This window comes from Homalodisca vitripennis, chromosome 2, assembly GCF_021130785.1.
Source record: "Homalodisca vitripennis isolate AUS2020 chromosome 2, UT_GWSS_2.1, whole genome shotgun sequence".
NCBI lineage: Eukaryota > Metazoa > Arthropoda > Insecta > Hemiptera > Cicadellidae > Homalodisca > Homalodisca vitripennis.
The window spans coordinates 129,608,947-129,632,080 of record NC_060208.1 but is presented as its reverse complement, the minus strand read 5'-3'; the positions used below and the strand labels follow the sequence as shown (position 1 = coordinate 129,632,080).

Genomic DNA, 23,134 nt, shown 5'->3' with positions numbered 1-23,134 from the left:
AGGTAAAATAAAGAAGGATGAATGAGTTTTGTTAAACAGTTTTATATTATAAATACAAAACAAAATCAAATTTAAAAATTAAAACTATGAGTATGTTATTATTTATATTAAAGAATTAATTTCTTAAAAATTAAAATTATAAAAATCAGACTTTGTTATTGGTATATAGAGCATTGAACAAAAGCCCAAAAACACTAAAACTAAACATATTTCTAACGCTTTTCAGTACCACCTTAGCCCTCCAAGTGCTGATTAAATTATTTATTTGTAATTACAGACATATATAGCACGACCATTATTTCAAAGGATAGAAGTAATAAATGTCATTATATAAAAGATAGACTGACGAAAGACACTCTACTGACATAATACACCTATCAGCGGTTACAGCTATCGATACATGATCAGTAAAGTATATTTATTATGTCATATTTCAGTAGAGAATTTTTTTCAGAATAAAACTATAAAAACATACCTTAATATGAAAAGAATTAACGAAATGATAATGGAATTAGTGAACCGATCTCTTAACCGTCTCGATCGAGTGCTTGGAGGGTTAAAGAATAACAGACGCTTGAGAGTATTCTTGAGTAAGATAAAAATTAAACGTAATTTCTAATGAATAAAATTAATAATACTGTAAAAATAATATAATAATAGCAGTACCTAAGATATATCACAAAATTTGCATTTAGTTTCGATCTATGCACATTTTATAATATCATAGAGTAAAAAATTATATATCTTTAAGATATACATACAATATATGGAATATATACATGAGATATATAACTTAAATAACTTGATTAAGTTGATACAAACAATCAGATCAGATCACAAAAATATTTGTATGGCATGACAAAAACAACTGGATGGTATCACAAGTATAAGTGGTTGAAGCCATACGAACACTAAACCGATGGCTTCATGCAAACAATTTGATATTATTATAAAAAAAACTCATTTGCAATTACATTATGTTTGGCACTTAACTTTGTTATTACACAAACAACTTAATGGCATCAGCCAACTGTTCCTGTTTCCACACCCCGTTGGGCAGGACATTGGCTGGGCTTGTCTTCCAATCCCAGGTCTTAACCGGTGTGAACCAGTTCGAACCGTAGTTGGCTCTAATGTATGCCTCCGTCTCACAGGGGACCCGCACTCGTAAATCCTTGAATATAGTCCAGCAAAGGTTGAATTTCGGAAAAGTATACCTGTAATGCAAATCCTTTATCTATCAACAACATTGAATTGTGTTTTAATTTGAATAGAAACTCACATATACAAATGTATATGTTCAATAATTATATAAGACAATAAGACATTTTATTTATCCTTCAGCATGTTACTCGTACATACATTGCAATAGATATTGTCATTTAGTTTAAACAGTCATTCTCAGTTTTTATCCTTAGGTATATTCAAGGATTAGAACGTAGCTATAATACAAGTAATAATATTCAGATTAAATGTTGTACAACTTGTACAACTTTTTACTACTTAATAGGCTACAACTTCATATCATACCTTTTATGGCTTTATAATATTCGTCTAATTTATAGAATGGATTTCTAGATAGCCAGCCAGTCATGTAACACTACTGAAAACTTTTTCTCAGCTACATTTTGCCATGAAGCAGGTAGACTATTATAAATTTTTAAGCCTTGATACTTATGGTAATTCATGGTTCTAGTTAACCTATACCTTGGTAATTCGAACTTATTACTATTTCTGGTATCATGGTAATGTGTCATGTTTCTTAAAAGGTATTTGTTAAAATCTTTCTTAACTAAAAGTAAAACGTCAAATATATACAAATTTACAATGGTTAAAATACTGGTTTTTACAAAGTGGTCTACAATGAGTTAATGGCTTAGAGCCAGTTAATACTGACAACTGAATGGTAAAATTCTACAGCAGATCGCTGTTAGCACCAAACAATATAGAAGAATATTAATCACTGACTGTGACGCAACAGTGGTAAGTGATCAACTGATGTGTCAAATATATTTGATGTGTGTTTTCATTTTAAAGTGAATTAATATTGTGTTTATGTAAATGAACATTGTTATTTGAATTTTAAAAGCAAGTTTTTTAACAATTTCTTAGATTTATTTCACAACTAACACTTACCCGCAGCTTCAAATGCAACTTCCTGCTGAATAACAAATTAAATAATACTTAAACACAACAATTGAAGGTAACCAATAACAATAACAAGGTAAGAGTATATCACAATAAGTGTTGCGTAACAGGCTCCACCGAGATTCAATGCACAATTACAAGTCTATAGCTCATTCCATTATTGACAGATACAATGATAATCATACGGAATTGAAATTTTACAAACATTTATTAAAGCATATCATGCATGTAGTAAATGATTCTTTTATCTTCGGAATATTTCCTTCTCAGCTAAACATTTCTAAGGTTATCCCAATATATAAAAAGGGAGAAGAACTAACATTCAAAATTAACGTCCAATTTCTACTTTGTCTTCTGTATCTACAGTTTTTGAGAAAGCCGTGTATTTAAGGTGAGCAAAACATTTAGAACTAAACGATCTCTATGATCAAGAACAACATATAGTTTTTGAAAAGATAAATTCACAATTACTGCCCTAATAAGTTTTATTGAATCAATTCTTAAATCATTGGATAAAAAAACAAAATTACCGGTATATTCATGGACTTTAGTAGCATTTCTCATGATAAAATAATACACAAATTAAATGAGCTAAGAATTAAAAACTCATAGTTAAAATGGTTTGAGTAACCGAAAGCAATATATACATATAACTGAAAAAACAACAAAAATCAAATACTAAAATATCAATCGACATCTGAAATACTTCAATATGGAGTACCTCAAGGGTCTATTCTTGGACCATTACTATGTATTTGCTTCATTAGGGACATGCCATAATGCTTTAGTAAACTTGATCCGGTTAAAAACCCATTTTGTCTTTATACTGATGACCCAAATCTTAAACTGTCTACAAAGACTGAGATGGAATTAGAAATTCTCTCTTTTGTGGAGCTAGCAAATATTAAAGATTGTTTTCCAAAAATTACTTAATTCTAAATACACAAAAAAACTAATTACATCTCATTTTGCACTAGCAAGAGACAAATAATGAAAAACTGAATATTTGTAATGACAATGAAGAAATTGTCCAAGTTGAAAATACACCATTTTTAGGTCTAGTTATCGACAAACATTTGAGTTGGATCTGCATATTGATTATATCTTAGGTAGAATCAATACTGGAATTTATGCTCTTAAAAGACTTTTGACTTCTGTAATCTAGCAGCATTAAAAAGTGTATTCTACAAAAAGTGTCCCATTCCATGTCAAATGGCATATGTGCTTATGGAGGTACATCTAATATAACTTTTTAAACAGATTTTAATTCGTCAAAACATAGCGCAAAGAGGAATGCTGAATTAAAAAATGACGAGACCATAAGACAATATTTTATTGAGTTGAAAGTTCTAACAGTTTACAGTTTATATATATTGCAGTGTGAAATGCTGGTAAAAACAATATTAATGAGTTTATAACACATGAAGGTATCCACAACTTTTACACAAGAAATAAAAATAACTTAGTATTACCTTATCACAAGTTAATTAAAAAGACAAGCATCAGATAATGGTGTTAAGTTTTTTTTATTTATTCCACAATAAATTAAAAAGAATAACAAACAAAAAGATTTTAAACGTTACTTAAAAAGTTCTTAGTTGAAAAGGCTTTTTACTCTTTAGAAGAATTTTACAAGTAATAACAACTGGATCTGTAACATTTATCAGATAGAGTAGTTAGTTTAATTATGTGCAAAAGAAACAATAGCAATATTTATATTTCATTTCTCTGTATAAATAGTTACTACTTGCATTTTTATACATTTATAAATATAATTTATGACCACTGCATTTCAGTTTTCTAGTATCAAGCCGTGGCACTATTCATGTTTTATCATATTCTAACAAGAAATTAATAAAGATGATTTGAATTTAATTGAATTGAACTAAAGAAAATAAAACATGGAATTTCAACTCAAATCAGAAGAAATTATAAATTTAATGATAACAAATTTAAATTTCAATTAAATCGTCCTCCAGTTTTAAACAAGGTTCAGATATAACATATAACACACAATTCAACATAGGTACAGAGCTAGTACACAAATTTCAAGATTTGCATTGTCATCTTTCCCACACGGAAAAGGCCAACTATTGTGCTAGTGTGCAGTGCAAAATGACAACCAGTTTTGGATGGATAACAGGTGTCAGAGGATAATGAATAAAGGTAAGCTGTTTTCTGACGTTCAAGTAGCATGTTAATACTTCTTATGTTTTAAGAACCAGTTTTAAAAACTACAGTTCGTGATGGAGAACAAAAACTTTGACTGCAACATTTCCCGTCATATGCATGTAAAGTCATTTATACAACATGTGATATTCCATAATAAACATGGACTGGAATAAGTTAATTACTTCATTCATTGTACCTAAAATTTGTATTTCATATCATTTGACAGCTGACATGTTTTGTGATAAAAAAAATATTGTGATAGTAAAATATAATTGATTGAAGTCATGGGAATACAAATTACCGTACATTTTTTACATTTTATAACTGTCTATTAATTGACTATAGATATGTCATCACAAACCAAAATACGAGGGTCACTCTGAAAGTTTTTAGATATCGGCAGATGGTGCATAATGCAATAATCTTATCATTCTTATCTGATTACCCAAATACCTATCAGTACCAGACAGCATCTTGAGTTCATCAGTATACTTGAGTCATCTATTCAGAATATTTTTGGGCATTTTCCATGATTTTAAGATCAGTTTATCACAAGAGGAATGCATCAAATGTCTCAAAATTACCTTTTGTTCTGAAACAAACCCCGTGATACTGTTTTAGGTGATAGGTGGAAATTTGAAAGGACTGTAATTAGCTTCAGGATGACAAATGTTAAAGAAGGCTACATTCCACTGTCACTTATCAAAACGTTAAAAAGGTGTGTGCTATGACTCAAGGGAGACACTGTACTTATTGAATGACTAAAGCTTCCCTAAAGATTATATCTGCAACAGTGTGAATAATATTGCTTAACTTTTTAAAAACCAAAAAATGTTTTCTCTATGGGTACCTCACGATTAGACAGATGAGCAAAAAGCTGAGCTTGTGAGTGAGAATCAGTCAGCAGACCCTCGAACTGCTAAATAATAGTGGTCATCAGATTATTTCCAAAATTGTCACTGGTGATGAGACGTACATACCATTTTATAATGATCCAACTCAAAGAGAGAGTCATATATGAATGTTTCTCCCACAATCGTCAAGAAATAAAAATCAATGAAGAAAATAAAACTGTTTTTTACAGAAGTACGGGACTTGTGAAGGATATTAAGTTGGACAGACAAAGGACTGTCACAGCAAGTTGGTTCACTGAAAAATGTTCTTCAGGACTGCAAAATTTTGCAACATAAGGATTTAATTTTGCATCACAACAATGTATCTCCTCACATGGCTGCAAAACCTTTGGAGTTTCTGGTTGAAAATGCGCCAAAATGATGGAGCATCCTCTCTTATTCACCTGGTCTTGCTATGCACAACTTCTGTTTATTCTTCAATCTGAAGAAACATTTGCACAGGGTAAGGTTTTTCTTTTGGAAGGCGAAATTAATGATGGATTCGTAAATATTTTAACTCCATTCCAAAAACTGAAGAATTGGGTGATTTCAAAAGTGAAAAATCCTACTTCAAAAGTGCATTGGGGCCAGAGGGGATTACTTTTATCACGCCTGGTATCAACGTTTGGTAAGTGTAGCACAAAAACTCTTCATATATTTCAAAACTTTCAGAGTGACCCTCGTAAGTATGAAAGTACTTACTTGAACTTCTTTCCACTCTTGACTTGTGTTCCACCATTCCAATAGTGATTGTTGTCTTCTTTGTAAAAGAAGAAAATATCTAACTTAATGCCTGACTGGTCGATAAAAGATAACTCCAGTGAGTCATTGGGGAAACCTAATGAAATTTTGAGATGGAATCCGTGATCATGCATTTCAGTTATTATACGATCAGAGTACGAAGATGCCCAGACGCCAATATCAACATCTTTACTGTGAGCTATAATGTCACATTCCCGGAAATAACCTGAAATGTAAACATTTTGTTTAGTTTCAATCATGGTTTCAATTGTATTCCACTGAAAACAAATTCAATCAAATACAACTTTGGAACTAGCATTTTTTAAATAGAGAAGCATTTTATGAACATTTTTTAAACCAGCTTTTTGTTTACTACGAATTAAACCAAAATTGTAAGAAGATTATAAAAAGATTTTTATGTACATGAATGTGGACATTTAAAATTAAAAGGACATGTTTACATTAACAGTAAGAATAAGTAAGTAAATATGATAGTAAAATTAATAAAATAAACCAGTAAAATAAGAAGGTAAAAATACATACCCAGAGCTGTACCGCTGCTTAACCAAAACACAATTCCGAGAGAATCCAAAATTGTTTTAACTCTTGATAACATTTTCCAGACTTTGTGTCTGAACCGGACAGCTTCGGGACTTTTATCTGATCCGAATTTATTATGAAACAGAGTAGCCCTCGTCAGATTACACTCAATAAACTTTGAATTATTTATGTCCGACAGAACTGTTGATACGTCCTTTGGTTGGATCAATGTGGATTCTTCACTAAGTGATGTTGGTATCATTTCAAACCTGGTGTAAAATCCATAATATATTATTAAAACAGCAATATACTACATTACACTTCATAAAAACAATGAAAAGTAACAAATATTATATGTGTATCTTTATTTACCAATTAAAAGTTGGTTTTTTAATTATTAAATTAAGATGAACTTTAAAAGCAAGGTTAACTTCATCTCTGACAATGGATTTTCATAAAGTTTTGTCTTTTACAATGATTGTAGGTCCTATACAAAGAACACTAACTAATAATGGTTCATAACTAAAGATCTGTAACAATGGTGACACAAAAAGGCCATGCATGTTTCACAGTGTAATATATTTATTACTTAAAAAATTCTCAAAATAACTCAACTAACCAAAACGGTTCATTGTTTTCAAAAATTATTTAAACATTTGGATGCCACATTGATAGTTTTTGTTGGTGGAAAACCTTGCTTAAAATGCCAGGCCAACGATACGTCCTCAATATCTAACTGTGCAGAAAGTGCTAGGTGACAATACATCATCACCAATTGTAATTATAAATTTAATTAACCCCTTTTTACATCCCATATTTTTTATAAAGATATTTTATTTCTTAACTATCCTACTACAGAAACATATGTAATTCTCAGTAGTACTTTGTATTAATTACAATAAAAAACACAGAACAAGAGTGGCAATAACAGCTGACACCTATTGGCACTTAAACATCTTGCTGCATATAGCAGTTTGTTTGGTCACATTGCTGGTTTACCTTGTTAAAGGTTAAGATTTGTTATGTGCTTTTATGCTGTTATTTTTATTCGTTGCAGCAGTTCTTTTAATTTTGTTTGTTGTAAACACTATACATTCATGCATCAACTAAGTGATTTGTTGAGTACTATTGGTGACAGTAAAACCCTGATTATCGGAACTTTAATTATTGGAAATCCCAGTTATTGGAAACAACTTGAGAATTAGTGAAAATAGTTCCAGTAGCCTCGAATCGAGAAGCTTCAAAAAGAACAAATAATCTGGGATAGCAGCAACTCCAATATGATATTGACAGCACTAAAAATATTATTTCAAGGGCTGTCAATAGATGACAACACCTCAACTGCCTCCCCCACCATGATGTTCACAAAAAAGCACAATAAAAATCCCCCTTAATACCATCTGAGCTTTCACGAGCCGCATGCCATCATAACTGTACCGTCAGTAGATAAGTCACCATACTCCCATCCTACACGTCCCCCCCCCCCACATTGCTACCACCCTACCTTCCACATCTTATCTCGGAATTTCAGTGCCACACTCGCCAACCCTGCTTACAGTAGTCAATTCTGTTTTTCCATTATTATCTATAGTGGCAAGCTCAGTGTTGTTTATGCTTGCATCTCGATTTGTTAAAGAAAAAATAATTTTATATTTAGTTGATTTAACTTCCAATGCTCATAAACAAACAAAATGTGACAAATCCTGTTTATGTATAGTTACAAGGATGTAAAGTACCTCCAGTTCATCTCCTTTCACTTTCAGGATAACACAAACATTTTCATGACCAGGGTAAACGTCTTCTGTAGAATGTTGCTCAAACATAATGCCAACCTTGATGTAAACCACCATTACCATGAGTGTAGAGACACAACATGGTATACCCTGGTAAGTGGTAGTTGTCTGAAGGCATGTTAGGATGAAACCATGTCAAAGTCACTCCAAGCACATCAAAAGTCAAGGTTGGAAAAGAACCTGAAGGTTGGAAGACTCATTTTTAATCTTGTGTTAAGAGTTTGCAACTCGAGTATGAGACTTGAGGTGCTTTAAATCCCACAACTATCCAGTAATCTAACTATCCTCATAGCCATAAATGAAGTGATCATTTATGTATGACATTTTAGAGTCTCAACTGTTGTTATTGCTCCCTGTTAATCCTCTAGGGTTGTTTCGAAATGGATTCGCGCGGAGCATGAGAGAAGGTGGAGGTTGCATCCGGGTTTGAGAATGAGTAGAATGGTATTACAGTCACCTTCCTCCAGGGTGGCTTCGGACCTTCTCTCATTAAACAGATCAATGCCTTCTCAGGTTATTGGTCTCATTACGGGGCATGGTCACCTGAGGAAGCATCTTCACAGAGTCGGCATCCTTCAGGAGGATCCGTTCTGTAGAAGGTGTAATGAGCAGGAGGAGACTGCTGAGCACCTGCTCTTTGATTGCCCCGCAATAGCAAGAGAGCGGTATGCCATCCTTGGTAGTTTGGACAGGGGTGGTGAGTTTTCCCAGGAGGATAGGTTGTTTTCGGCGGTTTGTGGAACTGCTGAAATTGTAGACTGGTGGGCCTCATGATCTGTTTCCGGGGTGCGCAAAAAGCCCTTGAGGCTTAAGTGCATGGCAGTAGGCCGCCCCAAGGAAAAAATAAATAAATAAAAGCACATCAAAAGGTTGGAAAAGAACCTGAAGGTTGGAAGACTCATCTTTAATCTTGTGCTAAGAGATTGCAACTCGAGTATGAGACTTGAGATGCTTTAAATCCCACAACTATCCAGTAATCTAACTATCCTCATAGCCATAAATGAAGTGATCATTTATGTATGACATTTTAGAGTCTTAACTGTTGTTATTGCATGCTTCTAGTCAGATAAAAAAAAAAGTAGATAAGGACTAGAATAATTGAAAAAATGTCCAAACCAAACTTGTTAGTTTGACACTACAGTTTGAACAACAACTAAAATATGTATCCATGATTGGTAATTTATTTAGATGCAGCCAAAAATAAGAAAACTACTCTATGCGGGATACTTTCTAAATAGGTATTATGATATAACACAGAGCTTTAGCCTGTGCAGTATTCAGTATAACAGAGGCAAGGCTGGTATCCAAAATATCACTCAATATGTAGATCTCTGATAAAAAATTAAATTAGAAAATTGTTGAAGGAAGAAAAGAAAATGTGTAACATAAAGTGAGTTTACTTGAATGGAAAAAATAGCTCTTTTGTATTAATAATGCATGTTTGTCAATTAACTTTGTCTAATTATTAGTCATAAATTGACTGAATTTCAATTAAGACAAAAGTTCCCAAAACAACAAATCAGTTTAGTTCTGAAAATGCCAGATTATTAGTTGTACTCAGTTCGCCAATATTGCCACAGCATTATTATTAGGATATGTTAATCAATTTTAATATCCAGATCTAGACACTTTTGTAAGTGTCTGGATTTAAAATAGTAATAAGAATTTGAGGGCTGATACAACAGCTGGTGCAACAGAACAAAAGCTATTACCATCCCCTCACCTTTCACTTTGTTACTGAGAAAAAATTAGAATTCACTAGTCCAAACTGAACATGTACCAAAAATAAAAATTCAACCAAACCAATGAAAAATCTTTGTATTGTAACAAAGCAAAGTTTTACATTATTTGTAGAGGTATAATTGTAGATGGCTGATATTTCAAGTGCTTTATCTTTTTCTACAACACATTTGTAATTATTTTTGTTAATCCAAAACTCCAGTAAAAACAAATTTGATACACTTTGGATTGGCTTCTACACAATTGGATTCTACACTAAACCTTAACTATTTTGAGAAAAAAAAGTACAGCTCACTTTTCGACAGCACCTTCAGTCTTCATCAGATCAATCTCTTGTAAAGTCAGATTAAGGGAAGCAAGTTTCACTTCATAACTTGTATCACTGTGGATGTCTCCAAACCACCATGTATTGTCCTATAAAAATATAGTTATTTATTTATACAAATTTTTCTTAGAACCTTACAAATTAAAAAAAAAAAACAGTGTTATCCCAAGGCGTGAATCCTTGGAATGTTAAAATTATGTTATTTAAGTATTTTTTTTCAAATAAACAAAAATATATTAATTGTAAGACTGTTTAAACTGTTTTGTGCTGACTTAATCAAATGTGAATGGAGCATGCGGTTACAATTCTTTAGAACTTGACTGCACAGCACTATGTCACAGCCCCAGGTGGGATATTCTACACTGATAATTCTAATAATTTTGTTGTAACATACCTCTCTTGGATGAAATATTACAATTTGGAAGGTGGCTGTTCTCTGAACAAAAATAACAGTCTCAATGTGGTTTAGTTCAGGAATTCTTTGTAGAGGATGACTGTTGTAAAATGTAACAGGAACAAACCCGTGATCTACCAGCTTACTCAGTAGCTAAAACAAAAAATGGTTTTTAAATTACAATTATATATTTATAACTTTTAAATGATTTTCTTTAGAACTTCAACTGTCCAATTATAAAGAACAAAAACATTAAAATATCAAGCTATATTTATACATGAACACACATCTTTCACATAGAATTTATTTGAGTTTTTAATCTACAGTGCATACAATTTATTGTACAAAGAATTGAAATGAAATAGCATTAAATTATTGTGGTTAAAGTTTTACTGTATTCTGTGTAAAATGTTATACTTAAGTATTTTGCTTAAATTTACTATCACAACTATGTTATACATATATAAAAATCCATATAACTGTAATCAATAGATCTTAATTAATCTTAGTATAACTAAATTAAATGTGAGCTTATATAAACAAATATTCATTTTTGAAGCTAATTCAAGTTATTTATTAGTTGTATATTTGTTTTTACTTATTAAAGGATCTTAGTTAAACTTAATAAAATGAAACTACATGAGTGTATATATAAACAAATATTCATTTTAAAGCTCACTTGTTTTTAATTATTTTACTTATTAAAGGATACACCTTTAAAATTTTGTAATACACAAAACTGGAAACTGATTAAATTATAATTTGTAATGATATTTACCAGTCTTAAGTAATACAATCTTAGGAGTTCCACAAGGATTTCACTTGGGACCACTGAAATTTACAAACTATTAATACTTGCCTCTTAGTTGAAAATTCAAGAACGTGTCAATAGTATGTCATGAATGTAATTTAATTGACAATAGACAATAATCTATTTTACATATTTTATGAGAGTTGGAAAAGCGTGACAGTAAAACAATTATTACAAATTCAATTTTTGCCATTAAAAATCCAAGTTCTCCGGATAACAAAACATTTACCAAAAGGATATTAAAAGATCAACTATTTCAGTATTTCCTAGAGGTTTTATTCTATCAGATGTCAGCTTCGAACCCATACAGATGGGCTTCTCCTCATATAGTGCTGAACGGTGTCCTGCTTGAGTGAAATCAACCGACTAATGGATATTGTGAGTATGAAAGTCTGGTCAAACTATTCTCATGGATATACATTAACATGCTGAATGCGCAGACGTCTTAGTGTACAATAATCTTGTGCACTAATTAAGATCACTCAGTAAAGAGCCGCAGTGAAAGTGTTAACTATTACATGTATTCTAGCTAGGCAGTTATTACATAATAGTTTAACACGTTGATTGCAACAGACACCTTAATATGCATAAGTCTCGTTCACTAGTCAATATTACCCAGTATAGAGCCGCAATGAAAGTGTTAATATATATATAAAATGAACATTCATAATTTACTCACTGTACACTGTAGTATATTTAGTATTAGTATTATAGTGATGATTTTCTGTACATATACTTTACTTGCAGCAATAAAGAGATACCGATTATAAATTATATCAATTGATTGGTAGGAAAAGGTTTTATAACAACACCTATATCTATCTATATGTGTCTATTTATACAAAATGTTAACCCTTTCACCCACATTAGGTAACTTATCTCTGTACAACTGTCTATCAGGTATCTACTACCAGACATGATAAAAAAGACACAAAATTAACCATGGAGTATCCTTCATACCATGGAATATTGCAAAATAGTCAACGCAATGTAAAATGTAAAAAAATAAGTATATAGCACCGTATGACTCATCAAAATTTTACTCAACCCACAATGACCAAAAGATAGATTATTTTTACCTTCTTGTGTTATAATGAACATCTTCAATAAACATCAAAACAGGGGATTTTTTTCAGAGTATAAATATGTAACAAGGTCAAGGATGTAGAGTTTAACAATAGAATTGATTTTAAGTTCTATGAAGACAGGTTTATAGTGGTCAAGGGATCCAGCATTAGCAAGTATTCTGATGGCTTCTTTTGTAAAATTAATATTTCATTCAAGCGGCTCGAGTTTCCCCAGAATAAAGGACAAATTTTGTAATTGATTGGAAAAGGGCAAAGTAAACCATTCTAAGATAATTCACAGTAACAAGAGACATTAATCGCCTCATAAGATAAATCACTTTGGACAACCTAGGAGAATGTTCTACAGTTGTTTTTTCCCACAACAATAGGTCTAAATACAAAGTTGGTAGAAAATTAGGGTAGGAAAGCATGCAATAATCTTGTGTTATTTTGATGAGGTGTGTTTATCCATAACCCCAGTACGATTCTCAGCAGATCTTAATTTTAAAAAACTTTATTCTTTTAGGTCAAAATCCTCCGGTTACACTAGTACTATTATTGTACGCATAATAAAGCATGACAGCTGACAACAATTATAAACAATACGAGGACAACTTGTGCCATAACACACATCATGTGACATACAATGCACAAGTAAAACAACAAAATGTTGCTGCACATAAGGAAGTAGTATTACCACTTTAATATTTTAAGATTTTTGTTATTTTTACCAGCAATCTCTAAATCCCTACAGCTAAAGTTTTGTTCAGGAAAACTGCAATAGGTTACCCAATAGGCCACCACAATGAAACCATTGATATTTATGCTTATCTAAACTAGCAAAACTAAAAAATGTGGAACTAAAATATGTTATGCGTATTTCAACTTACAGTATATTTCAGCTGTGTATATCTTTAAAAAAGTAATAATTTAATGATGAATAAAAAACTATCTAGTCCATCTAGGGCGTATCTAGTCCTGCTTAACATAGAAGGACAAATAACCAGCGATCCATATAAAGTCTCCAACCATTTGAACCATTACTTTACTAACATAGCAGAAAATACTCTCAACTCGCAACCAAGACCCCGAAAACGAACTACCCCTCACCTATCTGTCTCAAACCATGACTTAACACAACTACCTCTCACTAACGAACAAGAAATTGAAGCCATCATAAAAAGCATTAAGCCTAAAACATCAGCTGGACTCGACGAAATTTCAGCAAAACTATTAAAACACTATAGCAAAGCTTTAATACCAACTCTAGTCAGCATAACAAATCCATCCCAAAGCCAAAAACATTTCCCTTCAGATCTAAAACAAAGCAAGGTATACCCTAAGCTAAAAGGTGGATCCCATACTGAGGTAGGCAACTACAGACCAATATCGTTAGTTCTTACATTCTCCAAGGTAATCGAAAGAGTAGTCTTGAAAAGACTGATGGACCACTGCCAATTCCACAATATGCTGACAGAAGATCAACACAGCTTTGTCAAAGGAAGGTCAACAACATCAGCTATGATCAAACTGGCAGAATTCATCATCGACGCCATGGAGGAAGGTAATATGGTTGCTGGTATCATGTTGGATTTCAGTAAAGCCTTTGATTGCTTGGCGCATGAACTGATTCTTAATAAACTCGAACAACTTAGGAGTTAAAGGACAGTTAAAGGAGTTAAAGGACAGGCAAAAGCTTGTTGAGTAGTTATCTGGAAAAAAGTAAAATTGTTGAGATTAAAAACACACAAAATGACGTAACTCAAGTAACAAGATCAAAGCCTCTTCCAATCAGCAGGGGAGTACCACAGGGCTCTGTATTGGGGCCAGTCCTGTTCATCCTCCTGACGAACGACATGCCACAATACCTAGGCACTCACTGTACCCCTCTAATGTATACCGATGACACAGCACTGTTGGTGTCTGAATCATCCTCAAACAACCTAGCTGTCAATTCAAACATTGCACTGAACATGGCTTACCGGTATTGTAACGAGAATGATTTAGTAGCTAACACTGATAAGACCAAACCGCTTGCTTTTGGAAGAAGAAATGTTTGAAATACCAGCACTTCCGGATGTAAAATTGGAATCTCATACCAAGTTCCTTGGAATGATAGTTGACAACAACTTGCAATGGAATAATCATATTGAGAATCTTTCCAAGAAACTAAGTTCATGCCTGTACGTTTTAAAAGGAATAAAGCATATTAGCAATGAAGTCACAACTTAAATTGCATACCATGCTCTGTTCGAGTCGCACATGATATACGGGCTCATAGTCTGGGGAGGAACAATAACAAGAAACCTTAATCGAATTCTGCTGCTTCTTCCCAGCCAAAAGATTTTAACAATAGTTGGTTTATACATCCAAGAAGTTATTATGTATGTTGACAAGGAACATCTACAACGAGGCCACACCATCCATAGACATAACACTTGCCGTACATTAGATTTCCACCTGCCCCTTCACCACACCTCACAGTTTGAAAAGAAACCATCTTACTTAGGCCAAAAGCTGTTCAATCTTCTACCAGACGACATGAAGAGACTCCAAGGACAGAAGCTGAAAACGACCCTAACCAGTGGCTCATCAACAGACCATTCTACTCCGTGCATGAATTCCTGGAATGGAGGAGAAGAGAAACCAACACACCTTGACCAATCTGTGTAGAAATTTTGACGCATGTACATTTTTCAAAGAAATTGTAATAAAGACTATTGACTATTGACTACTGACTAGGGTATTTGTTCATAAGGTGGTTTTCACTTAAAAGAATTATAGATTTAAAAAACTAAATTAAATTACTATAAAAGATGACAAACTATATGATTTTTGGCTTAAATGCATTGAACTGGAGCTGAAAAGCTTAATATGTAAAAGTATTGTTGTCTGGAGAGAACCACAACTACATTTTAAAAGCTACAAGGAGTTTCTAAATGGCAGAAAATGTCCTATTAACGGATTTGTTTATTTTCTTGTTACCTAAATGGAATTTGTAAATGGCAGAAAATGACCTATTTACTGATTTGTTTATTTACTTGTTACCACTAATTATAATTTTTGAAACTAAATAAATTGTATTAAATTAATAAAGCCGACAATGTCATTGATCAATAAATATCAGGGTTAGAGTACAATAAGTGGATACGGTTTTTATATCAAAATTGACAAATGACATTTGTTAATCATAACCATCAATATAAATATAATCAATTAACACTAATTAATTTAAGGCTCCTGTATCAACTGTAAACACCTTCAAATAATAAAGTAATATTTGACTTTTAATAAGTGACTGCATTCAACTCCTGTGTCTTGCTGATATCACTTCATTTTGGGAGGCAGAATATGATAACTATTCATCGCAATGACTTTCAAAATAACATAAATTTATACATTTCAAAATAGGTTTAATAAAGTCTGTTTTTTTTATTACTGCAATTTATTTTGGTCCCAGAAACGGAAAATTCATAAAAAAGAAAATAGTGGTCTCTGGATAATATCAAAGTACCTAAAATTGTTTTAAAAGATGATAAAAGGTGTTTTTCTTGGCTTCAAAATATTGGACTTTTGTATAAAAAAATCCGTTATGTAAAATTTGTGAGAAAAATAAAAAGTTGTGAGAGGAGCAAATATAGTCAGATGTTTAAGATGTAAAAAAATGGTAATGGTGGACATAATTTCAGTAAAATTGCACTGAAGAACGGTTTTTTTCAAAGGATCTAAGTTTGGACTGCCCAACATTGTGAATCTGACTGGCTGCCACTTTGTATAAGGTTTATTATTTATGGATTGATGAACAAGTTAATAGGAAAGAAAAGCTTGGAGGTCCTGGAGCGGTGGTAAAAATAGATGAATAAAAATAGGAAAACGAAAATATAAGAAAGGAAAGTTGGTAGAAGGAACGTGGATATTGGTTTAATTGAAACCATACTAGAAGGTCAAACACGTGGTGGTACATACAGAATCAAGGTTGGTCCTGAAAATAAACAGGATGCAAAAATTGTCACTCCTCTTGTATTAAATTCCACTTATTCTCTTGTATTCCACGTAAAGCAAATATATGGTGGAACAACCATAGTTACAGACATGTGAAAGGCATGTTTTGGATTAGGCTACATGAATGTGGTTTTATCCATTTTACCATCAATCGTAGTAAAATCTTTTTAGACCCGGTAACTGGTGCTAACACTCAGACAGTCGAAAGCTTGTGAAGGTCCATAAAACAAAGTTTGAAAAGTGGCATACCAGCCAACTTGCTTGCAGATCATCTCTGTTAATATTTATATACAAAAGAGAGGTACAGTTTCCTAAAGAGGATGCATTAAACCATTTCTTGAAAGTGGTAAAACATTGCTACCCAAGAGAAAACATAGATAATTCCGAAAATTTCATATTTATATTCTAAATATTTGATGTTGTTATCATTTCTTAATTATTGATGAGTTTTTCTTACTTGGCATGAGTATAATAAGCGGCCACCAACACAATCAAATCATGATTATAGAATAATCAATATTCATAACCATCTAAAAATACCAAAAACAAAAATGTCAGACCAAATTACGTAAAAGATATTTCAAATAACAATGCAGTTCTGCTGGTTTTAAATCAATATATTAACGATAAATAGAAAAACCACCTATGCTAGCTATATTTATAAAATATTAAAATAAAACAATGACACTACTTATCCTATTTTTTTCCCCCCATTTACAATGATAAACGTGTCCGACTCCTTTTGAAACAAAGAACACACGTACATCATCATAAAACTTGTCACCAATAGTCAAATACCAAACATGATTTTTACATTGAACTAGCGGACCCGGCGCGCTTCGCTGCGCATTTCAATAAGTTTCCCGCGGCTTCGCACGCAATTTCCCGTTGAAAACAGTACACTATATTCACTTATTCATTTTCTATCACATTCTAAACATTGCTGAGATAATTGATAGTCGTTCCTTCGTGAGCTTCTTGGGCGCATTATGAAGGTATGTACCACATTCCTGATACTTCTGTCAAAAAGAAACAACTAAGGTTGATTTTATAACATTCTTTATATTTGTAGCCAACGTAAGATAGTAATTATGATATCTGCATTGCTCTTCTGATCAAGCATGAGCATGGTTTATATTAAATAAATATTGCAGTTAAAGGTGAATTTTTACGTCAAATTTGAATTGTATTATCTGGATAGTAAAGTCTATGTTTAACAGTGATTGCAGAAACAGTTTAAACAAAATTTGTCGTTTCTCTTAAGCTTACTCTATGCTTTAAAACTATAAGTGTAAAGAAATTTAAAATAGTAATTAAATTATATATAAATATATTTTTTGTCGCATTATATATGTTTACAAAGAACAGCTGATTAAAAATTTGAAAAGACTCTTTCACTTAATAACATATGTTTGCTGCAATGCATTTCTTACGGGTATTTCTGTAACCAGTGGGGCGGAATCCTGAATCGGGAAAGGGATAAAAAGTATCCTATAACCTTCTACAGATCAAGACGAACAAATTTTAAAAAAAATTAGGCGAATCCGTCCAGCCGTTTGTGAGTGATGCTGTTACACACGAACAGTTTCATTTTTATATATATAGATTATTTGGAGCAATAACGTCAAACTGAATTACATTTTAGGCTTTTAAAATTGTATTACAGTGAAACTATATTTTTATATGTAAAATAAATGTATTTGTTCAGATTACATAAATTAACTAAACTTATTTAAACTGTTTGATCAACTTAGTATTTATGATTACTTTAGCCAATCTGAAATGGTATTTCTGTAGGTACTTATAATGTCAAAACTACATTCATTCATTAAAAAGTCATAGTTTGTTTGATTCCAACTAAAATACTCATTATACCGAATTTAGAATGTTCAAAAAAATCTTCTCAAGTATACGTCATGTTTACTCTGATTTTTCTTGCAGCGAATCACTATTTAATTTCCATCTTTAATTCTAGTTTTCATTTCCTTTCTACAAATTAGACATATTGGCTTTAAAGGAGCAAGGACATTATCTTAGAACTATTTCAAACATTTATCAATGTTTAAAAATGCATTTTGATACAATAACTGCATGTTGATCGGCATTGTTCTTGCCGGTGCCACTAGCTTGCTCACTACATACTCTGTACGTAAATTAAATAAAAACAGATGGCAATAATTAATTATGAATATCTATACACCAAATGTTGTATTCGATAGTATCAATATTTATAATCGATAATCATGATTCGATTTTGTTGGTGGCTACTTATTATACTGCGCTTTTATATTTCGTTCTAATTAAATATGATTAATTGTTATGGTTTATTTAATATCTAGGAGATTTTCACTGCGTATATTGTTATCAAACATATCATTGTTATTTAGGACTAGATACTTTCATATCGATAGTCTAGTATTTGATATACAAATATTATGTATAGATGACTATACTAATCGCTATAAAAAACTGGGTACACTTATTGTCATCTGCCCAATATCACTGGTTCAGTAATTAAATATATTAAATAACGATGATTATACTAAGCTAAATCTGAATTTACCACCCAGATGTGCCAGAATTATGTTATTTAGTATGTATTTTTTAAACAAGGCTTATTTCTTACTAACGTTTTAAATATTTTTTGAATACTGTAAGTCGAGAATTTAATAGCACAAGCTATATTTTCTTACCTGTTTCCTTACATCTATTAAAGCAGTGCTATCAACAGCCATAAGGATGGGTTTGCATAATGTACAGTAAATAAGTTTCTTGCTTGCGTTTTGGTTGGATTCTTCTTTTATAATTTCTTTATCTAGCAGAATTAAATTAAACCCTAGGTCAAAACTGAAGGATGAAAGAGTTTTGAAATCTTCTTGAATATTGACAGAGCATTTTCTGCTCAATATTGTACTAGAAGAAATAGCACCTCCATCTAATGTATATAGCAAAATCATAAATATAAAGAACTGTAATGCAAGACAGACTACACCAACATAGAAACAAACAAGGTTAAAGGATTTTGTTTGAAAAGGTAAACATGAAAATAAATATCTAAAAATCTGATAAAACCTTCTCAAAAACGACATTATAGGTATAATGGTTGTATAAAAATCGGTGTTTGAAATGCATACAACATTTTTACATTACGAGATTAAAATTTTCAAGCCATTCAATTCGTGGCATTTGAGATATAGCTACATATTCATTGTAAACTTTAAATTCTAGCAATTGAATTAATTCAATTTCAACACTTTGTAAACAAAATCCTAACCTCGAAAATGTCAAAACTGACAAAACGTTTAAAAAAACATTACAAAAAGATTAGACCGACACCATAAACATATGATCAGTAGTGGAGCAGCATGTTATGACAATGTTCCCATTTTATACCAACAACATAAAAGTTCCCTTTCCTAACAAACGATAGATCCCATAATTATTTTCAATACTGTTAAAAAACCCATTTAAACTTGGAATAGTATATAAACATATTTTTGCATGCACGCGAATACGCACAAAATATTTCTTGCTCTCTACGTGCAATTTTCTCCACTGTTTGCTGTTTGGTTGCACTAGTCAGCATCAGTCGGTTGAGTGGTGACAACACAATGAAGGTATACGTTTTCCCTATGAACTATTTTTTACTGTTTGATCGTCTCTTAAATATGGGATGAATTATGTCCAAATACGCGACGAACAACAATACAAACACGAGGATGATGACTTTCATTGTTTACAACACTATAATTCACAATAATTCTCAAATCCTTGATCATTGGTTACATTGAGATATTCTTGCTGCTCACATAAGATAGTTAATACGGATCCTTGTGTATGTAATTTTTACGATAACATATTGCACGCGTACAATAATATTAAAATAAACATTACAGCATTGTTATTAAATACTAATACTTGTATATAATTTATAGTTAAAAACTAAGGTGATCTTTTTCATTTGCAATAGCATGTATTCATAAAAATATAACGATAGCAATGACATATTAACAGTATTAGTGATAAAGGAAACAATAAAACAATGCTTTGTGTGCGCGCGCGCGCGTGTGTGTGTGTGTGTGTGTGTGTGTGTGTGTGTGTGTGTGTGTGTGTGTGTGTGTGTGTGTGTGTGTGTGTGTGTGTGTGTGTGTGTGTGTGTCGTCACGTTTAATAATAAAATAGATAATAGTACACAAAGCTGAATATTTATTTTTGCAACTCACTTCATAAATCAACAATAATTACGAAATATGTTGTTAAGAAAGGAATAATGAGCAGAAAATAAAATACAGCTGATACTGATTGTAATCTACATAATGTCATGTTTCCTTCGTTGATGTTGATTTGTTGAGAAGTCCTTGCGCAAAGACCACTAGTTTTTTCGGTATTCTGGATTCGAATTATATAAGATCTGATTCCGGTACAATTTGTATTATTTCGGCTGGCTCCCAGTTTCCATCTAATTCGATATAGTATTCAATCACGAAATAATTGTAAATGTAGTTGTTTATTTCTTTTCCTTGTCACCAAGTACATTTTCGCTTTAATGTTTCTTAGTTACTTTGACACAGTTTTGACCAAGACGGGGCCAATTGATTTTCATGATTTGGAATAAGACTCGTTGTTCTCCGTCCCATCAATATCTGCACAGGTGATCTCATATTCCCTCTCGATGGTGTAGAAAGGCAAAATTAATATCAGAATTTTCATCCGTACATTTCATTAACGGATTCTTACGTTCTTGGACATATCTCTCAGCTAAGCTGTTCAAACGAAAAAAGGTTAAGAAGAAACTCTGACTAAATTTCCAGTTTTGAGTAAAACTTTTAAACTCTGGTGATATAAAATGACAACCATTATCTATCCTCATTTCATTACATCGGGTATTCCATGGACTGCAAACAACTTCTTCGGTGTTTATATAAATTCTCTGCTGGCTGTGTTCGACACAAAATCGAACTCTATATATATCTAATAAGTGTCTCTCAACACAAGGTAATGTTTTCCGTCGAATTTAAATAAATCGGCACCTAAGAATTGCCAGAGTCTTGATGGTATCTCCTCTGTGTCTGAGAGTATTGCCAATGTTGTCTTCACTGAAGTTGTTACATACTCGGCAGTTAAAAATGTAACTTTTAAGGTTTACTTACATTTTTAGCAGTAACCCATGATCTCTTTCAGTAGCCAGAGAACTCTAGAAACACTTATGAGGGCTATGTAAGTTTGTGAGAATATCGGGTCACGTATTGTCAGAAATTATTAGACGAGTTCATTTTAATAACAGACCATCATAACAGCACGGCATGGAAATGTTTTGGCCACAGGGTTCAAAACACTGACATCTTAAGGCCAGCCATTTACTATGGTTTTTGAAGTAATGATAGTTCGATAGTCTTTGATATACCATCTTTAACTCAACTTGCATTACTTGGATTCATAAGAATCAATATGTGAATTTGTACTTGTTTTCGTAAATCGTCTGCCTCTGGTTTGTTGTAATAATCTCTGCCAAGAGTACCAGCCAGATGAAGTTCTTTGCCAGGCCTATACTGTAATTTTGGGCAATATGGAAAACGCGCCAAATACATCCTTTCAATTCTTGAAGATGCTTTACAAAGAGGCTTCTTAAATATAGTTTCCATTGGCTTGTGAACAGATTCTACAATCAGTTCTTTACAACCCCAAACATGATGGAACTTTTTATAAGCTTCTAAAATAGCTACAGTTTCTTTCTCCAGCTGATTGTAATGTCCTGGGTGTTCGTAAGTACCTTGGAACTATACGCTATTGGATGATCTTCCTGAATCGTCACTGCTGACATCGACTGAAAGAGTTATTAGAAGTTTGGGATCATAGAATTTTAATATCGGTGCTTCAGGTTTAAGCTTAAGAATGTTAAATCATTCTTGCTGTTCTTTTTCAGTTCAGCTTTTACTGCGTCCCTAGTATTATGAGTAATTCTTCTGAATGGGTAAATTTAGAAATTATAACTGTCAGTAAGGTCAACATCATATTCATAATCCTTAAGGCACCCTATTCATTCAAAAATATTAGTGTAGATTACATGCGATTTTTATCAGCTGTGATTTGATTTTTATTATTAGTCCTTTCTGATATCATGATTTCTGAAGTCCCGATGTCATAAATTACCAATTTTACTGTGGATACATTTTTTTTCTTGTCACTGCCATTCCTGATTCAGTGTTGCCTGTATCTTTATAGTAAACAGTGTTAGTTTTAGTTCTAGATTTGATATTTGTGGTTTCCATTTTCATATGGCAAAATATCACAAGATTTAAGAGATTATCTTATTTGTAGCAGATTGTGATTTCCCGGATTTCAGCACCATTTCAGCAGTTTTCAATAATAAAATAGATAATTAACTATAAAAAATAATGAATTAAATTTATTTATTGTAACTAGTTTTATAAACTACCACACAAAAATATTGTCAGAAAGGGATAATAATAAAAAATCAAATTTCAGCTGATACAAGCTGAATGTAATC

General features: G+C 32.1%; 1 protein-coding gene across 1 annotated transcript; it reads right to left on the bottom strand.

Annotated features, from left to right (window-relative positions):
• Positions 1 to 547: 547 nt before the first annotated feature.
• On the bottom strand, positions 548 to 19,946 carry LOC124354741 (fukutin-like). Its single transcript, XM_046805408.1, has 6 exons — positions 19,320 to 19,946; positions 10,747 to 10,899; positions 10,323 to 10,441; positions 6,498 to 6,763; positions 5,916 to 6,180; positions 548 to 1,217 (listed from the first exon to the last, which is right to left on the bottom strand). The coding sequence occupies exons 1-6, from the start codon at positions 19,713 to 19,715 to the stop codon at positions 1,001 to 1,003; spliced, it is 1,416 nt and encodes a 471-aa protein (XP_046661364.1). The 5' UTR covers positions 19,716 to 19,946; the 3' UTR covers positions 548 to 1,000.
• Positions 19,947 to 23,134: the final 3,188 nt, after the last annotated feature.

Excerpts from the sequence above, each read along its gene's own strand:
- LOC124354741 (XM_046805408.1), bottom strand. The coding sequence starts at position 19,715 with ATGTCGTTTTTGAGAAGGTTTTATCAGATTTTTAGATATTTATTTTCA. Across the intron at positions 10,442-10,746 it reads TAATATTTCATCCAAGAGAG|GACAATACATGGTGGTTTGG; the intron begins GTATGTTACAAC and ends ATATTTTTATAG. Across the intron at positions 6,764-10,322 it reads ACTGAAGGTGCTGTCGAAAA|GTTTGAAATGATACCAACAT; the intron begins GTGAGCTGTACT and ends ATTTTACACCAG.